This window comes from Petromyzon marinus, chromosome 49, assembly GCF_048934315.1.
Source record: "Petromyzon marinus isolate PM22_M1 ecotype Great Lakes invasive population chromosome 49, UKy_Petmar_22M1.pri1.0, whole genome shotgun sequence".
Lineage (NCBI taxonomy): Eukaryota > Metazoa > Chordata > Hyperoartia > Petromyzontiformes > Petromyzontidae > Petromyzon > Petromyzon marinus.
Window position 1 is genome coordinate 10,344,189 of NC_133715.1, and position 18,602 is coordinate 10,362,790.

Consider the following 18,602-nt stretch of genomic DNA (forward strand, 5'->3'; position numbering starts at 1 on the left):
CACTCTGGGATATGTCACAAAGTCTCGGGCAGTTCCACAGGAGTCAATTCAATTGCGCAAATGTTCCTGAATGCTTACCAAACATAACCATAGCAGCTTTCTTATGGTCACCTTGGCAGTATGAGATTAGTGTGAATGCCAGTGGGTGTGATTTCCAAGTGCGTTCGTGCCTATCAGCACCTGGTGACTGCAATCACAATGCTAAAACAGTCGATTCGTATCTTCATTTGCTTTTGGCATATATCCTTGTTTACATATTGGTACCCTGTATTTGTTTAATTATGTTAAATGTTTATCCGGCTTACTTTTGTAATGTGCACCCTGTTCAACCTGGAGGTTATCTGCCCCGGTCCATTTGTGCTGCAGGCCAATTAATATTTTGGGCAATATTTTCAATTCCTCATTGTGTGTTTTTGTTGAACTTCTTTTGCACCATACGTAGCCAACCGTGCTCATTGTTCCGATTTTTTTTCTTTTCTCATTGTTGTGACCCGTATCGCTCTTGCAAATGTAAATTGTTGTCATCATCCGGGTTAAACAAAATAAACTTAAACTTGCTATGGCCGTGCAGGTCAGCAGCTTTGTCAGCAGCAGGAGTAGCGGTGGCAGCAGCAGTGGCCGCATGAGCAGTGGCAGCGGTGGCAGTGGTAACAGTGGTAGCAGCAGTGCCAGCAGCAGGAGTGGTAGCAGCAGCAGTGGTAATGGCATCAGCAGCGGCAGCAGCAGCAGCGACAGCAGCGGTAGCAGCAGTGCCAGCAGCAGCGGTAGCAGCAGTGCCAGCAGCAGCAGTAGCAGCAGCAGGAGTGGCAGCAGCTGCAGGAGTGGCAGCAGCTGCAGGAGTGGCAGCAGCTGCAGCAGTGACAGCAGCTGCAGCAGTGCCGGCAGCAGCGGTAGCAGCAGGGCCAACAGCAGGAGTGGCAGGAGCTGCAGCAGTGGCAGCAGCAGTGACAGCAGCAGTGCCAACAGCAGGAGTGGCAGCAGCAGCAGTGGTAATGGCAGCAGCAGCAGTGCCAGCAGCAGGCGTGGCAGCAGCGGCAGCAGTGGCAGCAGCAGTGACAGCAGCAGCAGCAGTGGCAGCAGCAGCAGCAGTGGCAGCAGCGGTAGCAGCAGTGCCGGCAGCAGCAGTGGCAGCAGCATTAGCAGTGGCAGCAGTGGCAGCAGCAGCAGCAGCAGCAGGGGCAGGGGCAATGATCGGTGCATGCCACAACAACAAGAGGCACCTTACGAAACAAGCGGCGAGTGAGTGGCAGGCAGAGAGATATTTTTCTGCAACGCCAAACGGCCAGTTTGAGAAGCTCTCATTTCCTCCGAGCCGGCGCTGGCAGAAGTGACGCTATCTGAGCCGCACACGTGCATCCGAAACCGAGTCGCGAGAACTTCTGCCTCGTAAATATCAACGCTCGGGGCACGCTCACGACTGTAGATGTTAAAGTATTAGTTTAAAACGACCACGATTAGAAACGTTGCCTTGCAAGGTACCCCCCCCCCCCCCACCAATGGGCAAAGACTCAAATTTGCTTGAATAAAAGCTATACTTCGTGTTTTAATTAGAACGCTGAGTGCCACAAAGTACGACTGTCAACTCACAGTGAAATTTGCAAATAAAGAAGTATTTATTTTAGAGGAACAAGATTTATATGTATTAAATCTTTTATTTTATAACAGTCTGCGAAGCCGAGTGTTTAATTTTAGTAATGGCATGACACTCTTTGTGCAGAAGTACATTTCCAAATTTATGAAAGCTGGGAAAGAGTTGAGTTTTAGTCAAAACAAAGAACTGACTATATGCACCCTTCTCTTGCTCTATCTGGCCTGGTGGCTCAACGGGAGAGCGAACGGCTCACAACTAGAAGATTTCGAGTTCAAACCCTGGTTGGGGTGGCGGTTTACTCGGCCCATCATCCCTCCACCGTCAATAATAATTTAAGTGCTGCTTTCTGGAGATGCCAACGGTGGTTGCCCTATGGATAAACTCGCCGCCACCATGGAAGTGCGGAATGCCCTCCGCCACTGACTCTGCAGGGCCGTAAACAAAGAGACGAGCGCCGATGCCTCATTTGAGTGGCAAATCACTTTGACTTTTCTTCACTCCGTCCGGGAGAGGTGATCTCGTATGCGATCGCGTAAGCACAACGCCCATCACCGGCGCTGCCGCGGCCGTTGACCGAACCACGAAGGCAGCGACTGAATCCGACACCGAGCGGCAGATGCCGGAGCAGAAAATATTTGACATTTAATCCTGTGCCAATGACATAACTGTAAATTTGGCTACTTTCGTTTAGGTTTTTTTGGAACGATTTTCTGGCGCCTTTTGTGCAACATGAAAGTCTTTAATCGCCGATTTGCATTCGACGCTGGCTCGTTTTGTTTTTTAGACGCCGTTATGTAAAGCAATGGTCGATTACCGCGCTTGGGAAATTACATTTAGGATGATAGCCGAAATCGAGGATGTTTATTTATTTATTTTTCTCACCACGCCGCAGCCAAAACCGTCCACTGGCAGCGAATACGATCACATCTGGGCCGACGTGCCCAGCAGGACGCTCCTGGAAAATTGTCTTGAGACGCATTTGGGAGCTTTTTTTTTTCCTGCATAACTAAACATGCATTGGCGTAAGCATTATTGTTCTGCAGCGATTACCAACATTTACAAATTATCTCTGTACAAATAATTATGGGATTTCATGTGATGTAAAAAAACACCTCTCCGCGTGCCTGTCTAATTGATATATTCATCATTATTGTAATTTAACTTTGTTTACGGACACAATTATATGATACATCATGTATCCCAGGAGTGTTTAACATTTCCATAAAATGTATATATAAAAAAATAATCTACGCAAAACATGCGAATTTGCAAACACAGACAGCGATGATCTAGAATGGCTGCAAATCTAAAATAATGGTTCAACTGTGATCATAAATAAAACTAAAATGAATGAAAAAATTACTTTGGTGGTATCTCTGTGGTGTACTGAAGAAGGACATTTGCTCGAAACGTCTCTGGTTCTTCACTTTCAGGGCCACAGCATTGCGCCGAGTTTATTTGCGTGTTATTTGCACAAGTAGGTCCGTACGTATGTCGAACTTCTTTCGCACCGTACGTAGCCAACCGTGCACATATGCACCACGCAAATGCGGCAGCAGTAGTAGTATCACCAAATCTGTTTGCTATAAATAGACAAAATAATCTGAAAGCCACAACGTTCATATTTGCACCCCACCCCAAGAAAACTACGACCCGGAGGTTTCACCGCTTACACTCGCAGAGTAGCGACAGCCTTGAAGTTCAAAGTCGCTTGATGTCTGAGGCCAAATACTTGAAACCCGTAACGTGCGGTCGTTACCAACAGCGGACAGACGAATTCGCCTCCTACGGAGTGTGCCCGTAAAGCCGCTAGAAAGCGAGCAAAGCTTGCTACCGGGGTTCGTGCCGTGGCCGTAGCGTGCGTGCACATTGTGTGTGCGCGTCTCCCATGTGCTTGCCAACGGTGTTTGTGGCTGGTGATGACTTCACTGCACGCACCCATTGAGTCCATCTAATTTTGAAAGCGTGGTTTAAGTTTGCAGATGTGAAATACAGGGAAAAACATCAGCCAGATGTGTCCCAAATTGATTTTTTTTTTTACATCTCAAAAACCATTATGAAACAGCTTTAATGTTACCATAAAGATATGCAACGCATTTATATTATTCGTGCATGTTTGAATATATTGTAGGTGCCGTGTGCATTGTGTGTGCACGTGTGTACGTAGGGCGGCGATTCGTGCGCTTGCGCTCCGAACCCGGCAACCCGAGTTCGATTCCCGCTCACGACCAACACCGTTGACGATTATCTGAACCGGTCCTTGGCCTCCACTAGGTCGACTCAGCCTCAAATGAGGACCTGGCGCGGTGTGTCAATATCGCCACGGCGGCCAGGGTGGTGCTGGCCACCCACCCTCTCGTGTGCCGGCCTTCGTGGGTGCTCTCTCGCAGCGCTTGCCCCAACAGTCTGTTATGGCTATACGGGGGATCTTTGTCTTTGTACGTATAAGCAGTGCAGTGGTTAGTGGACTGCGCTACAAACCCAGCGAGCTGAATTTAATAATGCCACGGCTAACATCAGTTTTAAATATCTCATCTAGTCCTGAGTAAGCTGGAGACCGAAGCAGAATATATATTTTTATGACATTAATAATTTAAGCTCGTAATGCGCACAGAATGAGTACCCAGTGCATTGTGTAAGCATCAGCACTGGGGAGACAAAGGCGGTCCAGCATGGTTGTATGTTCGTGTGTTATGCCAGCCTTCATAGGTGCTCGCTAACAGCACTTACCCCAACAGCCTACGAAGGCTACATGGCAGATAGTTATCATTGTTTTATTGTTTTTTGCATGAATCTAAGAGGTACTTTGGTACATTAAATGTGTTTTAATATCACAGTGTAACGTTCAAACGTTATTCTATCGATGATAGAGAATATTGTATTTTACCTTGCAATATACACAGAATCTGACTGTTGTTTCTATGTATATACAATGTATATTTACAGTTAACATTTTCAGTGGCTTAAACGCGTACATTCCTTGTCAGTCCACTGCTGGATGAATGCCTCCCCACACCGTGTTGGCAATGGGGGCTTCTTTAGACCATACTTCACCACAATGGTCAGTGCGTATTGGAGAAGGCGGTAGGTTGGGCAAGGGGGTCACAACCGGTCCAGATATCCCTCACCACTGATGTTAGCCTGAGCCGGGAATTCCAGCTCAGGTCACCCGATTCACAGCGCAGTGCAATAAACGAAAAACTAATCGCGAAACTTTTTTATTTTATTTTACCAGGTAAGGCCCCACTCTGAGCTATATGGCCCTCTTCTAGAAGTGACCTGGCTATCACAAATGCTAGCTCAACGAAGTGGCCCACCGTGTGGAAATGTATTGCAAGCCGAGTACTCTTACACGCACATTGATTCTCAACGTGGAGGGGAAAAAACCGGGGGACCCAGAGGAAACTCGACGTGACCACGGGGAGAACGTGCCAACTCCAAACATATACGGGCGTCAGAGTCGGGATTCGTCGCTCTGTCTCCCCAGGGGAAGGTCCTCTCGGGTGCGTTCCGTCTCTTGGCTGCCGCTCCGTTATTTAGTCTCGACCGTCGGCCGTCATAGTCCCACCCAAGCCAAATTACTTTTCTTTGAGTTACGTCTCTTAACTTGCCCACGCTCTCTCATCTATGTGGCTCCTCTTTCTTGCTCTCGGTGCAATCCCAGGCATGCATCTCTCCACGATTGCGTTGAGTAAATTTCACAGTTTAGCTCGGCGTAATGTTCCCTCTCGAAGGGCCGATCCTTCTCAAACGAACACCTTCACGCTCGTCAATCGCGAGAAATGAAATCTGCAACGTGGACTGCAATTTACGAATTTTGCGGATACTGTACGTGCGCGATTTGGCGCTCACTTAAAGTTAACTATTGTGACAGCGCGGACAAAAACATGCACAATTTATAATTGAATTGGGGGGGGAAATTATGTTTAATATTTAAGATTTAATTGTTACGTCGCATAAAGCGCGAGATGGTGCATGGCTTGGCAGTGAATTGATAATGGCAGACCATGACGGTTTATAATTTGCACTTATTGAAATTTGCTCACGTCTTTATGATGGGACATATTTTGGCATATTTACCGAATTATGCAAGGCGTGCAAGTTACATTTTATTTGACTCCGCCAACCTGAACCACAAAGAAAACAATCACGCAGCTCTTAACTAACGTGTGTTTGCAAATAATAAACTAAAACAATCCACTGTAATTATAAACAATACTTTTTTTTTAAAGGGCAGCGGATTCGGCAATAGCAACATTAAATCTGCTCAGTTTACCATATTCCCCAGATCGTAACGCACCCTTTCTCCCATGCATTTTAACTCAGGATACCCACAGCCTTCCCCTGCCGTGTGAACGTAACTCAGGATACTCACAGCCTTCTCCTGCCGTGTGAACGTAACTCAGGATACTCACAGCCTTCTCCTGCCGTGTGAATGTAACTCAGGATACCCACCGCCTTCCCCTGCCATGTGAACGTAACTCAGGATACTCACAGCCTTCTCCTGCCGTGTGAATGTAACTCAGGATACTCACCGCCTTCTCCTGCCGTGTGAATGTAACTCATGATACTCACAGCCTTCCCCTGCCGTGTGAATGTAACTCAGGATACTCACAGCCTTCTCCTGCCGTGTGAATGTAACTCAGGATACCCACAGCCTTCTCCTGCCGTGTGAACGTAACTCAGGATACCCACCGCCTTCTCCTGCCGTGTGAATGTAACTCAGGATACCCACCGCCTTCCCCTGCCGTGTGAATGTAACTCAGGATACCCACAGCCTTCCCCTGCCGTGTGAACGTAACTCAGGATACTCACAGCCTTCCCCTGCCGTGTGAATGTAACTCAGGATACTCACAGCCTTCCCCTGCCGTGTGAATGTAACTCATGATACTCACAGCCTTCCCCTGCCGTGTGAATGTAACTCAGGATACTCACAGCCTTCTCCTGCCGTGTGAATGTAACTCAGGATACCCACAGCCTTCTCCTGCCGTGTGAACGTAACTCAGGATACCCACCGCCTTCTCCTGCCGTGTGAATGTAACTCATGATACTCACAGCCTTCTTCTGCCATGTGAATGTAACTCAGGATACTCACAGCCTTCTCCTGCCGTGTGAATGTAACTCAGGATACTCACAGCCTTCCCCTGCCGTGTGAATGTAACTCATGATACTCACAGCCTTCTCCTGCCGTGTGAACGTAACTCAGGATACTCACAGCCTTCTCCTGCCGTGTGAATGTAACTCATGATACTCACAGCCTTCTCCTGCCGTGTGAACGTAACTCAGGATACTCACAGCCTTCTCCTGCCGTGTGAATGTAACTCAGGATACCCACAGCCTTCTCCTGCCGTGTGAACGTAACTCAGGATACCCACCGCCTTCTCCTGCCGTGTGAATGTAACTCATGATACTCACAGCCTTCTTCTGCCATGTGAATGTAACTCAGGATACTCACAGCCTTCTCCTGCCGTGTGAATGTAACTCAGGATACTCACAGCCTTCCCCTGCCGTGTGAATGTAACTCATGATACTCACAGCCTTCTCCTGCCGTGTGAACGTAACTCAGGATACTCACAGCCTTCTCCTGCCGTGTGAATGTAACTCATGATACTCACAGCCTTCTCCTGCCGTGTGAATGTAACTCAGGATACCCACAGCCTTCTCCTGCCGTGTGAATGTAACTCAGGATACCCACCGCCTTCCCCTGCCGTGTGAATGTAACTCAGGATACCCACAGCCTTCCCCTGCCGTGTGAACGTAACTCAGGATACTCACAGCCTTCCCCTGCCGTGTGAATGTAACTCAGGATACTCACAGCCTTCCCCTGCCGTGTGAATGTAACTCATGATACTCACAGCCTTCCCCTGCCGTGTGAATGTAACTCAGGATACTCACAGCCTTCCCCTGCCGTGTGAATGTAACTCAGGATACTCACAGCCTTCTCCTGCCGTGTGAATGTAACTCAGGATACCCACAGCCTTCTCCTGCCGTGTGAACGTAACTCAGGATACCCACCGCCTTCTCCTGCCGTGTGAATGTAACTCATGATACTCACAGCCTTCTTCTGCCATGTGAATGTAACTCAGGATACTCACAGCCTTCTCCTGCCGTGTGAATGTAACTCAGGATACTCACAGCCTTCCCCTGCCGTGTGAATGTAACTCATGATACTCACAGCCTTCTCCTGCCGTGTGAACGTAACTCAGGATACTCACAGCCTTCTCCTGCCGTGTGAATGTAACTCATGATACTCACAGCCTTCTCCTGCCGTGTGAATGTAACTCAGGATACCCACAGCCTTCTCCTGCCGTGTGAATGTAACTCAGGATACCCACCGCCTTCTCCTGCCGTGTGAATGTAACTCAGGATACCCACAGCCTTCCCCTGCCGTGCAAAGCCCACGACGCGATCATCGATTAAGCCCCTTGAGAAGGTTTCAATCGGAGAACGGGGAAAATGAAAAAATATGCCACGGCCAGCTCTGAAGGGTTGGTAGCAGCCTGGCCTAACTTCCTAAATAAACCCACGTGGCCACTGGAAAATGCACGTGTACAAACGTTGCATTAATTTGTTCCATCTGAATTTACGCTTGAATGCAATTTTCGTGAAAGCGTCGTTTGTCGGTAACGTTTGTACGTTTAATTAATTTGCGTTGTACCGAGTTTTCTCAGTCCCCCGGCACGTCTCATCCGTGTCTCAGTCGTGCCCCACTTGTGTAACCGTATAAATAAATAAATATATAAAGGGAGGCTTTTATAACGTCGCTAAAAATGTCGCTTCCTTAAAATTGTAAAGGAGAAAAAAAAATGCCCGCGCAAATCCACATCCACACCACACCCAGTCGCTCACTCTACTCCACTCTTGAATTTTACGTCTCATGCGCTAGTATCTCACACTTTTTTGTAAACAGTCACGTTCTGAAATGCCCGTACTGTGTCGCTTCCTTAAAATTGTAACAAAACAAACCCCCGCACACCAACAAGATAACGCACGATCTCTCTTCTCAACCGTCGGATTTCGTGCCATTTTTTATCGCAGTCTTGTTACCATCATTCGAACACCCTTCTACAAAGGGCCACTGCGGTGACGAGATGTTAACTGCCTCGTCTGGTATGCACTAGGTCGTGTTTTTTTATCCCGACCCTGACGCCTGCTGTATATTTTTAATTTGCATGTTCTCGCCCTGGTTGCGGGGATTTTTCTCCGGGTCCTCCGGGTTTTCCCTCTACACTTAGAATCAACATAACGCGATTAGAGCATTTGGCTGCTATACATTTTCACGTGATAAGCTATCATTTGTGGCCAGGTCGCTTCTGAAAAAAAAAGAGCTATACAGCTCAGTGGGCCTTACCTGGTAAAAAAAATATATATAAAAACAATTTTAATTTCAAAGCCTCTCAAAATGTTGCTTCCTTAAATTTAGACAAAAAAAATAAACGAAAAAAATCCGACTCATGCAAAACAACGCAACGCAACTCCCTCATTCTCCACCTTTGGGTTTCACGTTAACTAGTTACTGCTGCGCACTTTTTACAACCCGCCTCTACAACTCCTCTAAAAATGTAGCTTCCTTTAAAGCTGGAACGAAACGGCCAAAACAACTGCACGTAGTACACCCAACGCACGCTCGCTCGCTCGCCCTTCTTTGGCGAAATCGCCGTAAGACAACGCTTTATATATGTCCAAAAACAAAAACCGCCGCACGCAAGCACCACGTGAAAAGCGGTCAGAGAAGCGTCGCATTGGCCGCGCGCTCGGTGGTTTGCGTGCACTCACCGTACGGCCGCGTCTGTGGTCGCTCCGCTTATCTCGTGGTTGCCCAGCGGGGTGGCCCCGGTCCCCAGTGCAAGCGCCGGTCTCGTGCCGCCCCAGCAACCGCAAAGCATCGACCGAACCGCCCGCGATGAGCTGTGACGGTCACCACCCGCCCAGACCGACCCACGGAAAGTCAAACGACCTCCGCCCTTCCAAACTGATCCAAAATAGCAACAACCAAAAAAGCGGACGGGTGGTTTTCGAGGCTTTTGAAGGAGCTCGACGACTTCAAAAGAGTTCCCAAAAAAACAAAAAAAACTTCTGATGTCTCGAAAAAGTTCTCGGTTACCTCGAAAGGGCAGCGAACGAGATGTCGTCAAGACACTGATTTGTGTTGTTTTTCTGCGCTGGCAGCAGACCTGGCTAAACCCGTGCGTTGCGGCTTGGTGTGGCAGGAACACAAGGTGGATTTGTCCCAATTGAAGAAATGTTTAGTGGTTTGGGGACACCACGGTGGCTCTTCGCGCGGGTCTCGTTTGGCTTTTCTCGGTCTCGACGCGCTCTCCCCCTCTCCTGTGTCTATTGCTCGCTCACTCGCTCGCTCGCTCTCTCCGTCTCGCCCACCGCTATAATCTAAAATTGCCTTGCTCGCAGGCAAGGGAGAGAGGGGCGTGTGGTTGAGAGTGGATCCTGATGGAGGAGACCGTGGCTAGCTGCTCCCGCTTTGTGGTTCACTGGCGGTTTTGCGTTTGCACGCGCTGCCAACCTAACCCCAAAAAGCCACCGCCTCCGAGCCATTGGACGGTTCGTGGCCACGTGACCTCCGTGACATCGTGGCCGCAATCCACTCCCACCCGCACTGTGAGCTGTGAGGCCACACCCACTCACCTCCCCCCCCCCTCTCACAGCCTCCCCCACCACCATACTCCTGCCACAACGCACTCTCGTGACCCAAAATACGTGATCCCCCCCCCCCCCCGAAAAAAGAAAACCGGGAGGAGATTTTTCAGGACGCGAGTTGAGCGAGGATCAGCCGGGTCGCGTCGCTCGGCCGTGCACGTGAGCGTGCTCGGCGGACGATTCGACAATTTGAAATCCGCAATCGAGATTTCGGGTGTTTGACGAATGGACGTGGGGGGGCTCAGGATTATTTCAGCGTAACTTTGAAAGGCTGTTGTACTGCGCCTGAATCATCCGCGCGATCAAATAAATTAATTTTCTGAGCAAACGTAGCGCCGTGCTTGCTCGAGGTTGAATTGTCACGCTCCGGAGAGTTGCAACAAATATTTTAAAGTTGCTACCAATTTTTTTTCCTTCTTCTGGCATGACAGAGGCGTGTGCTTCCCATGTTCGTAAAGGCCAACCCGTCCGCTCCAGCAAGGCACAAACCATATGCCCGACGATCCCACTCTGGTTGCAATAAGTGAAGGAGTGTGAATGTGATCTGGCTTATACTGGACTTTGATCAAAGCGCATTTAAATTCCTATACGTCATTGATTTCACGTGCGCACGAGGTTTGCTTTATGTTTACATCCGCCGCATTTTACTGTAAGAAAAGTCACATGATTGTTGTATGTGTAATCGTATACCGAATACATACTACATACGAACGCACATAAGGCGGTATTATGTTATGTGATAATGATTTACAGGCATCTGTCGCATCTGCTGCTAGATGGAGTCTCTCCCCAAGACATCGCCATCTCTCACAATCCCCCCCTCCTCCTCCTCCTCTCTCTCTTTGGGAGCCATCTCCTTTCTCAAAGACGTCAGCGATCGTGGTCTTCCTTCCATCTCGCTCCAGCCACGGTTTTTACTCAACAACTTGGCATTCGCTACTCCTCACTGTTGCGGCCAGTCGCTCAAATGGCTTTTGTGCTTTTAATTTGCTGTCTCCCCCGGCTTCTTGTTGTGCCTGTAATGTTCCCACTCACAATCCGACAGTGTAATAATTCACCGATCGCCTACACAGAAGAGCTAATTTCATCGCTCCGTCTCCCCAGTGGACGACACCCTATTTGGCGCGTCCCATTCCTTGTTTGCCACTCCATTACTCATCCTTGCCCATCGGCCCTGCCCAAGCCCATTCGCGTTTATTAAAAGTTTATTTCACGATACTTTACTGCGGCACTTTATGAATCGACTGCTGGATGAAGGCCTCCCTCCACGCCACGATAGCCATGGAGGTTTATTTGACTGCCGTTCAGCGCCCTGGTTCAACGCCGGCTGGTGACGCGCGTTGTGCTTGGGCGTCCAGGACTGCTTCGGATTGCACTCAACGCTCACTGTTAAGCCATGGCTGGGAATCAAACTCAGGCCGCCGGGTTTTGTAGTGTGATGCCACCGCTTCCCACGTTATTTTATACGTGTGTGCTAAATTTTAAACTAAAAATGTAATAAAATGAATTTACGTTTTTGGGCCCTGGGCAAATTACCGTACCCCATGGAAAATGCAGCGGTTCAATTGAAAGAACTGGACCGGCCGTGCACCGAGATGCGTGTTTAAAAAGTTGACGCAAGATCCAGCGAAGGTACCGTGTGACACGCAATCTGTTGTTCAAAGAACGACTCTCTAAACTGCTTGCGGATTCGTGATTTTCAGCGCGCAAATGTCCCTTTACGTCTCTGCAGCATTTAATCCACATGCAGTATACAGTGAGGGAAAAAAGTATTTGATCCCCTGCTGATTTTGTACGTTTGCCCACTGACAAAGAAATGATCAGTCTATAATTTTAATGGTAGGTTTATTTGAACAGTGAGAGACAGAATAACAACAACAAAATCCCGAAAAACGCATGTCAAAAATGTTATAAATTGATTTGCATTTTAACGAGGGAAATAAGTATTTGACCCCTCTGCAAAACATGACTTAGTACCTGGTGGCAAAACCCTTGTTGGCAATCACATAGGTCAGACGTTTCTTGTAGTTGGCCACCAGGTTTGCACACATCTCAGGAGGGATTTTGTCCCACTCCTCTTTGCAGATCTTCTCCAAGTCATTAAGGTTTCGAGGCTGACGTTTGGCAACTCGAACCTTCAGCTCCCTCCACAGATTTTCTATGGGATTAAGGTCTGGAGACTGGCTAGGTCACTCCAGGACTTTAATGTGCTTCTTCTTGAGCCACTTCTTTGTTGGCTTGGCCTTGTGTTTTGGGTCATTGTCATGCTGGAATACCCACCCACGACCCATTTTCAATGCCCTGGCTGAGGGAAGGAGGTTCTCACCCAATATTTGACGGTACATGGCGCCGTCCATCGTCCCTTTGATGCGGTGAAGTTGTCCTGTCCCCTTAGCAGAAAAACACCCCCAAAGCATAATGTTTCCACCTCCATGTTTGACGGTGGGGGATGGTGTTCTTGGGGTCATAGGCAGCATACCTCCTCCAAACACGGCGAGTTGAGTTGATGCCAAAGAGCTCCATTTTGGTCTCATCTGACCACAACACTTTCGCTCAGTTGTCCTCTGAATCATTCAGATGTTCATTGCAAACTTCAGACGGGCATGTATATGTGCTTTCTTGAGCAGGGGGACCTTGCAGGTGCTGCAGGATTTCAGTCCTTCACGGTATAGCATGTTACCAATTGTCTTCTTGGTGACTATGGTCCCAGCTGCCTTGACAAGATCTTCCCGTGTAGTTCTGGGCTGATTCCTCACCGTTCTCATGATCATTGCAACTCCACGAGGTGAGATCTTGCATGGAGCCCCAGGCCGAGGGAGATTGACAGTTCTTTTGTGTTTCTTCCATTTGCGAATAATCGCACCAACTGTTGTCACCTTCTCACCAAGCTGCTTGGCAATGGTCTTGTAGCCCATTACAGCCTTGTGTAGGTCTACAATCTTGTCCCTGACATCCTTGGAGTGCTCTTTGGTCTTGACCATGGTGAATAGTTTGGAATCTGATTGATTGATTGCTTCTGTGGACAGGTGTCTTTTATACAGGTAACAAGCTGAGATTAGGAGCACTCCCTTTAAGAGTGTGCTCCTAATCTCAGCTCGTTACCTGTATAAAAGACACCTGGGAGCCAGAAATCTTTCTGATTGAGAGGGGGTCAAATACTTATTTTCTTCATTAAAATGCAAATCAATTTATAACATTTTTGACATGCGCTTTTCTGGATTTTTTCGTTGTTATTCTCTCTCACTGTTCAAATAAACCTACCATTAAAATTATAGACTGATTATTTCTTTGTCAGTGGGCAAACGTACAAAATCAGCAGGGGATCAAATACTTTTTCCCTCACTTTATCGTCATCATTGTCATCGTCTATATTGTCATCGTTGTCATTGTCATCATAGTCATTGTTATCATCGTCATCATCATCATTGTCATCGTCATCATTGTCATCGTCATCATTGTCATCGTCGTCATTGTCGTTGTCATCGTTATCATTGTCATCGTCATCATCGTCATCATTGTCATCGTCATCATTGTCATCGTCGTCATTGTCATCGTCGTCATTGTCATCGTCATTCTCATTGTCATCGTCATCATTGTCATCGTCGTCGTCATTGTCATCGTCGTCATCGTCATCATTGTCATTGTCATCATTGTCATAGTCATCATTGGCCATGGTCAATCCACTGCTGGATGAAGACCTCCACAAGGTCACCGCCACAAGGTCACCGCCACCTCTCACTCGGTGATGCTTTCCTAGAAGTAGAAATAAGAATAATGGTGACGATGAGGTTCATGATTCTGCAGTGTGTAGTCTACATCATTAGCAATGTATATTTGTATAATGACTACAGTTCTGGTATAGTGGTTCATGCAGTGCACTCTGAACCTGGCGTTGACCAGAGTTCAATTCCTGGCCATAGCTGTATCAGTGCTTACCCAACCTTACCAACACACACTGACCAGTGTAGTGAAGTACGGTCAAACAACCCCCATCGCTGACATGGTATGGGAAGCCCATCGTGCGGCAGCGGATTGACAAAGTCTGTCAATAATATTATAACTTTTAAATTCATCATTAGCCAACATCAATCCACTGCTGGATGAAGTCCTCCGCAAGCCACCGTCATCTCTCGCGATCCGGCGACGTAACAATCCACCCAGTGGCACCGGCACACGAGCCGATGTCACCGCTCCGTCTCCTCCCCCGGTGCCGCTGGACGCGTCGCAACACCACGACGCTGTCGTCGCTCCAAACTTTTTCGATTCGCAGACATTTCTGGTCATCCTCGCAGCAGCAGCAGCGACTTTTGGCTCAGCCATCGAACAAAGACGGTGGTCACCGCATCGCGCGGCGCTTTCAGATGCGCTTCTGCGGCCGTCTGGAACGCTCTTCCTTCCGGTGTTCACTGGAGCTATGCACTTTTAAATGATCTCGATGGGAAACACCTTTCTTTAGAGCTGTTTTTTTTGCGTGTTTAGTTTGTTGTCCTTCCCCCGCACCTCCGATTAGCACGGTTGGCTACGTACGTTGATAAATAATTTCAACGTGCATGCTTACATATCCTTTTTACCTGTTCCTTTCGGAGGTGAGTTTAACCCGGTGCCATTTGACATGCTCCTTGTCAATTGAGTACAAGCAGCACAAACTATCGGTTGTGCTCTTTTCCGTGCCCCCCCCCCCCCGCATGCCCCCGCCCCCACCTCCGCAACATTTACATGCGCTCACTTTCGCCAAACACAATCGCGTATCCATTTGGACTTTCATTGATTGAACTCCCCAGGAATACACAGAAGCCTTTTTCAGCAAACATTAGCAGGGCCAGCAGCAGCAGCAGCAGCACCACCAGCACCACCACCACTACTGCCATCAGCACGGCTGCGCCCAGCTCTATTCATCATATCTCCCATCAATTATTAATCCGCGTTGCAGGCCGAGCGAGCACCTTGGTGTATTTACCGATTAGCCGTGCGTTGTGTGTGCGCGCGTGTTCGTGAGTCCTTCTTTGCCGGGTCGCTATCGCCACTCGCGTTTGGACCCGCGTGTAATTTATTGCGATGTCACAAATTACGGGCGGGTGTTTTTTTTTTTTACAGCTTTCGTTGGATTTGTTGATCGCCCAGCCGGCCCTCGCGCGAGTGTGTGTAAGAGGGCAGTTCACCTACGATTGCCCAGCCACTCGGGGGTGTTATTTTTTACGATTTCAGTAGCACGCTTATCTCAAGCAGTTTGTGCTTTACGGTTTTATAAAGCCAAAGAAAATAGCCCGAGATAATCTTTTTTTATTGATAGAGGTGAAGGTGTGTGTGAGGGAGCGATCCCTTTCCACCGCCTCCCTCACATCTCTTTAGAACTCCTTTTTGTGTTTAGTTTGTTGTCCTTCCACCGCACCTCCGATTAGCATGGTTGGCGACGTACGGTGCGAAAGAAGTTCAACGTGCACACACAACAGTGCAGCCCTCACATTGCTCGCTCACACCACAGCTGGCGAAATTTCTTCCACTAGAGGCAGCTCTAGAAAGCCTCTTTGGAGGGGAAATTTGGCCTCATCTTCCACGGCTGACCAGATTTCCTGGAAAATAAAACGAAACTATTTTATACTTTACCAGGTAAGGCCCACTGAGCTGCAAGATCTCTTTTTTCAGAAGCGACCTGGCCACAAATGATAGGTCAACGAAGTGGCTTACCACGTGGAAATTTATTGCAGCCAGTTAACATCTTACCATCGTGGAACCTCTCATACCTTAACGACTCCACACGTGACCTGCCGATTGACAAATCGGGGTGCGTCCAATTTGTACAGCTGGCTTGACAGAAGTACGGGGGAATTTTAAGAAACTTGCACCGTTGCCTGAACTGGCATGCTGAGAGATCAAAGCAGCATTAGCGTTTGGATTGCAATCCTAGCATGCTAACCAATCTGCCATGACAGAATGCACTTTAAATCGATGACAATTATTTACCCGGGATAGTGCTACTGACTCTCAAGATTATTTTGCAGGCGGGTCCTGCATTGGGATGTTTGGCCAGGGGTCTTTCTTGAGTGTTTGGCTTGTGAGAGGAACGCGGAGTAGCAGGCGGAGACCCTTCGCATATAAGGGGGTTACACTCAGCACTGCTAGCTCCAGGCCCCCATCATCATCACGATCAATCTACTGCTGGATGAAGGCCTCCACAAGCCACCTGCACACAAGTTGATTACACGCCGCTACTGATGCAATTTCATCACTCCCCATGGTCACATTAACGTGAAGACGTAGCACTCATCCTACGCTCATGCTGGCGGTCATAACCCAGTGACGGAAACTACACATTCCTGTGGCGGGAACCATTAGGACGATGAAATGCTGACTTCCTGCTAACGCACAGCGCCTGGACAACACAATGCAAACTTGACGGTTCATCGGGTAACCCAACATTTAAATTACACTTATCGAGAAAACCTCGTCACGCAACTCACTAATCATGGAGCGGCTTAATTTTCAAACGGAAAATATTCGCAGCCAAAGAAACAGGGGCAGCAATAATGACGCCGATGGTGCAAACAACGCGGAATTCCAACGCGTTGCCGCGTCGTCGATTTCTCGACGACTCTCGCCGGCAGGCCGCGAGGCACTGTTTGTTAAGTTTTATTGTCGCGACGGTGATACCGCTGGCCCATTTGGTCAGGTTCTCCCGCTGCCGGCCAGTCTTATCGGAGAGCGGGGGGGGGGTGACGCAGCACGACCATGTAACCAGCGGTGACCTCGACAACCCCCCCACCTCGCCTCCCCCCCCCCACCTCGCCTGACCCCCCCATGAAGTTATCGAACAAAGCGAGCAGTGTGCACAGGGACTATCGCTCTCACGTGCGCTGGGACGCACACTATCACACACACACGCACACACTATCACACACACACACACTATCACACACACTATCACACACACGCACACACTATCACACACACACGCACACACTATCACACACACACGCACACACTATCACACACACACACACTATCACACACACGCACACACTATCACACACACACGCACACACTATCACACACACACACACTATCACACACACGCACACACTATCACACACACGCACACACTATCACACACACACGCACACACTATCACACACACGCACACACTATCACACACACACACTATCACACACACACACACACACTATCACACACACACACACTATCACACACACACACACTATCACACACACACGCACACACTATCACACACACACGCACACACTATCACACACACACGCACACTATCACACACACGCACACACTATCACACACACTATCACACACACACACACTATCACACACACACGCACACACTATCACACACACACACTATCACACACACACGCACACACTATCACACACACACGCACACACTATCACACACACACACTATCACACACACACGCACACACTATCACACACACACGCACACACTATCACACACACGCACACACTATCACACACACACACACTATCACACACACACGCACACACTATCACACACACACACTATCACACACACGCACACACTATCACACACACACGCACACACTATCACACACACACGCACACACTATCACACACACACGCACACACTATCACACACACACGCACACACTATCACACACACGCACACACTATCACACACACACGCACACACTATCACACACACACACTATCACACACACACACTATCACACACACACACTATCACACACACGCACACAGTTTAAAGTGCCTCCACCCCCCCTCTACCCCCCCCCCAGCTTGTACGGACATGCAATCTTTGCTGCGGGGGGGTGGGTGGGGGGGGACGCAGTTCTATTTTAAGCCGTGGCCACACCTGACCAATCGGCGTGCACAACATTGGTTGCGTGCAACTGTTGCAATAACTCGACGTGCAAGCCCCTGCGACGGGCCGCTCCCGCGCGCTCTGCGTCTGCGCGAGCCGCTGGGCGGTTTGTAGCGACGCACTCCAATTGAACGCGCGGCGACGCGCGTTCGCGGACTGCGGCCGGTCGTCGGCGGTCCTCGGCGCGCCGTCGGATGCCCCCGTCGTGCGACTGCGTGGCTCTGACTGCGGACGGAGCGGTCCCTGGGCGGCGACGTTGCGCGATTCCGAGAGATGTGTTTTTGTCGCTGTGTTTTTGGTCGCTGCGTTTTTGTCGCTGTGTTTTTGTCGCTGTGTTTTTGGTGCTGTGTTTTTGTTGCTGTGTTTTTTGTTGCTGTGTTTTTTGTTGCTGTGTTTTTTGTTGCTGTGTTTTTTGTTGCTGTGTTTTTTGTTGCTGTGTTTTTGGTCGCTGTGTTTTTGTCGCTGTGT

General features: G+C 48.8%; 1 protein-coding gene and 1 long non-coding RNA gene across 10 annotated transcripts in view; one reads left to right on the forward strand and one right to left on the reverse strand.

Moving 5' to 3' along the window:
• Nucleotides 1–10,143, reverse strand: part of LOC116952997 (runt-related transcription factor 1-like) — a 155,179-nt gene extending 145,036 nt beyond the window's left edge. For 2 of the 4 annotated variants that reach the window (XM_032972791.2, XM_076074683.1), the window contains exon 1: nt 9,368–10,141. In XM_032972791.2, coding sequence (XP_032828682.1) covers nt 9,368–9,477 — 110 coding nt within the window. In that variant the 5' untranslated portion in view covers nt 9,478–10,141. Of the gene's footprint in view, nt 1–9,367 lie in introns of all 4 variants that reach the window. The other 2 variants (XM_032972790.2, XM_032972792.2) reach the window with 2 other exon arrangements.
• LOC116952998 (uncharacterized) overlaps nt 1–18,602 on the forward strand; it is a 93,760-nt gene that overhangs the window by 22,523 nt on the left and 52,635 nt on the right. The gene's annotated exons all lie outside the window — the stretch shown is intronic.